We start from the raw sequence: 7,382 nt of genomic DNA on the forward strand, positions 1-7,382 counted from the left end.
CAAAACACAGAAAACCAAACCAAGAAAGTCCAAAAAACCAAAACCCTGGAGCCTCCAGGCTGAGACCATGACAATAATGAACCATGGATTTAATGTTCCATTACATACCAATGGTATTTTTCATATTTTCATGGTCATTTTTATAATTCATTAATAACAAGTGGAAAATAAATTAAGATACCAAAAGGAAACTCAATGTCTATAATCAAACCTGTCTGGCTGGAAGATTAGTGAAAGACAAGTCATAGAAACCTGTTGTTCCGGTTTATTAAATGCTTTCGATTTGCACTGTGTGATGTATAAATATCACAGCTGACACAGACAGCCCCAGTCTCCTGCAACATGATGTCAGGTAAGTTTTACTGAATCTTTATACGCTGGAACCGTTTTTCGGTTTTATCTATGTACTTTCAGTAGGACTGCTGAGGTTTAAGGATGTTGACCTATTGACAGTCTTTTCTATTTCCTTTTTGACATAATAGACATGGACATTGTTTTAAAATAAATCGATATACTTTAAAAAGTCCAGATACCACCCAGGCCTAGATAAGAGGTACCACTTTTTTTCATTGGTGCTATAACAGATATTTAATTTTGTCTCCAGGATTGTGAAGAGGAGCGCAGAGGAACATCAGACCTCATGAATAATGGCCACAGAAGGGACCTCAGGTACACAGCCTTACAGATTTACTGTTAAATTCAAAATGTACTTAAAATGTAATTGACCAAAGCATTAACATGAAAGTGCACCATAGGGAGCTGACAGGTAATAGCAATAGTATTAGATTATATTGTTATGTTATCCATTGATATGCAAAATTAAATGAAAACTGTATGCTGTGAACCTTCAAAACAGTTTGATCCAGGTTTTGCAGCATCAGTCAGATTCAATTTACCATCAAGTAAGTGGACTGGAGGCATGCTCAATAACACAATTAAATATCACTTCAAATAACTAAATCTAATGTTTTTCAAAAGTTGAATAATGGTCTTAGGGATGGGCATTGTTAAGAGCTAAACAGTACTACTACTTTAAACGATACTGCTTATCAATCTGGTACTTTAACAGTACTCTTATCAGGAAAAAAAACTAATCAATAACAGAACAGAAGAAACTGCTTAATTTTCTCATACTCAGTTAACATTCTTGAGTAGCAAACTTCAACAGCATTGTTTTGAACAAATCACTATTATAGACTGATTTTGTAATGATAGAAATGTAAAACAAATGTAATACACAATGATTTACTTTTACTTTGAAAGTATTTTCTGATCAACAGTTCAGATGATGCTCTGTCCATTTCACATTGAATTTAAGAACACAGCCAGTCAAGATCAGTCAGTTGGCTAATGGTTAATTTTCATCATTAACCCATGTTTGTATATACATACAAAACACACCTGGATTGATGACCTATGAGCTCGGCAGTCAAATACTGCTGTTTCAAGAGACTGCTTGTGTTTCCACTGTTACATGCGAAAGACTTCACCAAACCTTTGAACATTTAGTTCTCTATGCCATTGTCACTAAGAGCAGGGTATCTGTGTTTGTGTGTGTGTGTGCTGCTCAAGTGTATGACGCAAAGCTGCCCCACCCTTCACACACAGGCTCAGAGGCTATTATTTCACACTTTGTTGTGTTGTTTTTTTCTGTTTTGAGAGCACCTTATTATTGGCTGGGCAGTACACCACATTGTGTGTGTAAATTAAACCTCTGTGGCAACAAAACACTACAGAAAAATTAAAGCCACCTGACAGGTGCTCCAGCTGTGCAGCCATCATCAGAAACTATAAGATGATGCTTTTCAGAGAATGATGTCTAATTTCAACAAGAGTTTCCTCCATTCCTCTTTCCTTTTATCTTTTCTGTCTATTTCTTCCTAGGGACTTAAAGGGTCAGTTCATCCAAACTACAAAATAAAAATAATGTAATTGTGTGCTTTTGAAACTTATTTTGGGGCTAAAGCTTACTCTTTCATCCCCAAGTAGTGTAGCTGTGGTGTTTCTGGTTCAACAGCACCAGCTGCCATTTACTGAAGGTTTATTTTTATTTTCCTTTCTCACCTTCAGGCCTTATGAACCTTCTCTCCAAACTTGGACTGGAGAAATTTTATCCCGACAAACTCACTCAAATAATTTGCATGCAGTGTCTGAAAAGGTGAAATACACAAATTTAATCATGGTCCCATTGATCTGTACAGAGCCTTAACACAGGTTCAGGTATGGATGGTAATTACAAAGTCTGTTTAAACAGACAATATACCTGGGCTAATATTTCACATTCTGTTTTGTTGTATTGTTTTCCTCAATTTTGAGGGTATCAATAAAAGATGATTGGCACAACTATTGACCCTATTGTTGGCTAGGCAGTTCATATAGTGCGTGAAAATACAAACTCTGTGGCAAAAAACACACTACAGAGATCTCACTGTGGACAACTTTCACTGGAACAACAGTCTAATGTCATTCTAATAGTCCCCACAGTTTATTTAAACCAATACTTGGAAGTAAATAAAAAATATACATTTTTACATTCTTTTATTTTTAACGACTTGACATAAATTATGTTGCTCAAGGTGATTTCATCCTTTGCGGGGTGTCACCTAAAATTAACAAAATTTGCTGAATTTAATTATATGATATACTTGACAATTCATAAATTTTCACCTAAACACCAAAAACACATGGCACACTGAAGAGGGCCTTGTGGTCTTGTTCCATTAACCGAAGTTTTATTTTCTTTTCCTTTCTCTCCTTTAGGCCTTTTAAACTTTCTCTCCAAACTTGGACTGGAGAAATTTTATCCCAACAAACTCACTCTTCGGTCTCTCTTGGAGATCAACAAAAAAAGCATATCTGATGAAACCGTTAAATCAGTGGATGAAATACCATGGTGCTTTCTCAGAAAACTACTTAAAATCAATGCAGAATGTAGGAACTGTGCACAATTACCAAAAAAAGATGATGATGATGATGATGATGGGGAGGAGGAGGAGGAAAAGAATGATCTGCTTGACTTTGACAAGTCCACTGGAGATGAAGAAAATAAGGTTAACCCTCTTGACCTCATAGTTGCACTCTTCCTTTGTGCTGACAGCTTCTTGCAACAGGAAATGGCGCTCAAGATGTCAATGTGCCAGTTTCCTGTCCCACTGCTGATGCCCCATGGTAATAAGAATCAGTGTACTCTGATGTTGTGGGCTCTGAGAGAGATCGTCAAAGAGTGGCGTCCACATGATTTGTCTGAATCAAAAGGGTTTGTTGAAGAGAACATTGTCCAAGCAGATATACCGTTCTTTTCCTTTGTAAGACTGAAGAACTGCAGTTTATCCAAGTCCCAGGTCTTAAATCATGTTCTCAGCCTTGGACAGTACAACAACAATATATTCATACACAAAGATATGAAAGGAGGAGCACCTGAAAGGAAAATTGCAAATGGTTTGGTTGAGGTTTGTTGGTACCTTCCTGGTGGCACAGAAAATATGGACATATTTCCAAAACCAATTGCCTTTGCCAATCTGAGAGGAGACATTGGTCAATCGCTTTCACAGTTCAGTTTTCTTTTTCAAGTGTCTACTGCTACATTTGTGTTTCTGGACAGAGTTGTAGAAGATGAGCACAGGATTCTGACTTCTCTTCAGGATGTGAGATCAAAACTGTTCTTGGTTGTTAACCGCAAGGCAGAAAACGGTAGAGAGGACATGATGTCTGTCAAAACAACGCTGGGTGAATTAGATTTACCAAAGGCCAGTGTCAAAATCAAGGATTCAAGGGTTAATGTTGCAAGATTTTCAGAGAAACTTTGCACAGCCATCAAGAAATCAACGACATGTTTAACAAACACAAAAACCATTGAAAATATGGTTGAGAAAGTTGTTGACCTTGGTCTCTCCGTGGATGAGTGCAAAAGTGACGACCAAAAGAAAGCTGCTATGGAAATCAGGAAAGGAATTGGGGTGCGGAGTATATCAGACTACAAGAGCAAACAGCTTCCTTTGCAAGGTATTGACTGGAAAAGGTTATCACAATTAGAAATGGAAGAACGTAGGCTAAAACGAGCTGGTGATCAAGAACTGGAAGAATATAAATCTCATCTACAGGAAGAGAAACAGCAGATTAAGGAAAAGCTTGGCAAACACAAACTGTCCAGAGATATGAAGACTTTCATTAAACACTTATCCAAAAGCGACAAAGAAAAAAGAGATTTTTTTCTGAAGTGGATGAACTATAAGCTTAATGAACATTTGCGGTCTGTCATTAATCTACCTTTATTGCGTAATAAATTGACAGAGCACTGCAACAAAAAGGATAAAGATGTGCAAATATCTTCGGAGTTAGACCAAGCTTTGCTGGACAGTTCTTTAGGAATAGAGCATTACATGAGAGAGATGGGACTGATCTATGAGGTTTCCTTGCAAGACATTGCAAATGAAATGTCACGTCTCCCTGGTGTGGCAGCTGAAATGTTGTTGGATGGATATCCTTTAGAGCTCTTGGATGGAGATGCATCCAACATCCCAGAGAGGTGGGTGACAGATGTGCTGATGGAGCTTCACAAGAAGGTTGGAGAGAAGAGCAGACTGTTGGTACTGACTGTGTTGGGTGTTCAAAGTAGCGGGAAGTCAACACTCCTCAACACCATGTTTGGTGTGCAGTTTCCTGTCAGCAGTGGCAGATGCACAAGAGGAGCTTTCATGCTCTTCCTCAGAGTTGGAGAGGATATGCAAAGCGATATGAACTGTGACTTTATAGTTCTCATTGACACAGAGGGTCTAAAGTCGCCTCATTTGGCACATTTAGAGGACAGTTATGAGCATGACAACCAGCTGGCAACCTTTGTCATTGGTTTAAGTGATGTCACCATTATCAACATTGCAATGGAAAACTCGACCGAGATGAAAGATGTCCTGCAAATTGCAACTCATGCATTCTTGAGAATGAAGCAAATTGGTAGAAAGCCAGTTTGTCATTTTGTTCACCAGAATGTTGGTGCAGTTTCAGCTCATGCAAAAACCATGACTGAAAGAAAACATCTCTTGGACCAACTCAACGAAATGACTCAACTTGCAGCTAAAATGGAAAAGCAGCCTGATATTAAAGCATTCACAGATGTGCTGGAATATGACGTAGAAAAGAACAACTGGAACATCCCAGGACTCTGGCATGGAACCCCACCAATGGCACCAGTGAACACAGGTTACAGTGTAGCTGTGGCAGATTTCAAGAAAAATCTTTTGGAGACAGTGAAACGTGACACAAGAGATGAAGTCTCACAGATCCCAGAGTTTCTAGAATGGATGAGAAGTCTCTGGAAAGCAGTGAAATATGAGAACTTCATCTTTAGCTTCAGAAACACTCTTATGGCTCATGCTTATGACAACTTGTGCAAAGAGTTCAATCAGTGGGACTGGGATTTCAGAAAAGAGATTCTCTCCTGGCAGTCTGGAGCAGAATTAGAAATCTTAAATGCTGACAATGAAGCTGAGCTAGAAACCTGGAACAGACTGGTTGAAACAAAAAAATCAGAGGTGTCAGAGAAAATAACAGACCAGCAAACAATAATGAAGAGGAAACTACAGGAATACTACAAAAGGAAAGACGGACACGTAACTCAGATAGAGAAATACAAAGCTGACTTTACTAACAGCATCCGTAGCCTTGCAAATGAAATACAACATTCAGTAAACAATAAACTGGACTGTGCACTTGAGCTGAGAAAAAGTTCAAAAGAGGCTCAGGATATTCAGAGAAGATACAGAGGTGTGATTGAAGAGCGCGTCATGAAGCTTCTGGTGGATTGCAAAGAGTCCACACTGTCTGATGAAGAGCTGACGCATGAGTTTGAAATGATGTGGAGAGACGTCACTATAAATGTGCATGGCCTGAAAGACCAAAGTATAACTGCACGCATCGTTGACCAGTTGAGAAATAATTTCTTAAATCAGAATGTCAATGAGGAACTGCAGAACATTGGAGACCTAAACAAAATTGCAGAGGTTCCATTTAGGGCTAAAACTGAACATATTAAAACAAAAATAAAATTAAATCTGTTCATCAGAAAAGAAAAAGAGAGAGAATTGCAGAGAATTGCAGACGAAGTCATTGAGTCATGCACAAGGATTGTACTTGATACTGCAAAAACAGACAGGGATTACAATGATTGTTTCATAAAGGATCTTCTAGAAAAAATAGATGACTCCCTTAAACAATACCACAACCATTACAATCCCAAGTTTGTGATAGACCTGAAACTTCACATTTGTGGCATTGCCTCAAGAGAGTTCCTTTACATGCACAGGAAATTCTTGTTACAAAGGGATCCCAAAATTCAGCTGGAGAAGCACAAGACTCAGTACCTGTCAGATTTTAAGGATTTATACAAACAGCAAGATCATTGCCAACGTAAAGCATCTGATTTTGTCCAGTTGTGTATCAAACCTGCTGTGGAAGAGTACATCAGTAGGTGTCTGGGAATAAACATTGTGGATGAAATTTTAACAAGTAGTCATTCAGCAGAGTACAGCTCACGTTCATTTTTCCAGTACAGCATTCTGAAAGAGTTGCTGCAAAAGGAAGATTTTGAGAGTTTTGTCAAGTGCATTTGTAACTATGAAATATATGCGAAGGATTGGATATTTCAACACATTCTGCAAAAGGTGTCAGAGGACGACACTTTGTGCAAACTGAAGAACAACAATCTGCAGGTCATAGTTGACAAAATGAAACAAGCAATACAGCAAGCCTCAAAAGGAGAAGGTGGTGTTCTGCTGCCAGATAACACGGAAAGCATCACTGAACTCATCAACAACATGCGCAAATATTTGATTAAAGACATCTCAATTTCAGTGGAGGCTGAAAAAACCACTCTGTTTCAAATCCAAAGCACATGCGATCCATTTATCAACAGCCTCAAGATCTCTATAGACGACTTAAAAGACCAGCTTCATGAGGAATTCTCAAATTCTGGCAACATCACTGAGACTCTGAACAAGCTTCCTGTCAAACCACAGGATGAGCTTTTTAAGCGGGTGTTTGGTTGTCGACGCCAGTGTCCATTTTGTAAAGTTCCCTGTGAGGCTGGAGGCAAAGAACACAAGAAACATCATGCAGCTGTGCATCGGCCACAAGGTCTTGGTAGGTATAGGAATATAGACACTCAGAAGCTTGTTGCAACACTGTGTACAACTGATGTGCACAGTGAAGGTAAATTCAGAAACGCAGACACCAACTGGGAGCCTCATCCTTACAAGGACTACACCACATACTACCCAGACTGGCACATTCCTCCAGACAACACCATAGAGGCATCTGACTACTGGAAGTATGTCCTGGTTCAATACAATGACAGATTTGCTCAAAGATATCAAGCCAAGCAAGCTGAT

General features: G+C 38.9%; 1 protein-coding gene across 1 annotated transcript in view; it reads left to right on the top strand.

Moving 5' to 3' along the window:
- The first annotated feature begins 585 nt into the window (after nt 1-585).
- Nucleotides 586-7,382, top strand: part of LOC111649712 (up-regulator of cell proliferation-like) — an 18,327-nt gene continuing 11,530 nt past the window's right edge. The window contains exons 1-2 of the mRNA XM_087172055.1: nt 586-669; nt 2,761-7,376. Coding sequence (XP_087028181.1) covers nt 648-669; nt 2,761-7,376 — 4,638 coding nt within the window. The 5' untranslated portion in view covers nt 586-647. The remainder of the gene's footprint in view (nt 670-2,760; nt 7,377-7,382) is intronic.

The sequence above is a fragment of the Seriola lalandi genome, unplaced genomic scaffold, assembly GCF_002814215.2.
Source record: "Seriola lalandi dorsalis isolate HSWRI2012SDOR001 ecotype SW California unplaced genomic scaffold, Sedor1 jcf7180002051754, whole genome shotgun sequence".
NCBI lineage: Eukaryota > Metazoa > Chordata > Actinopteri > Carangiformes > Carangidae > Seriola > Seriola lalandi.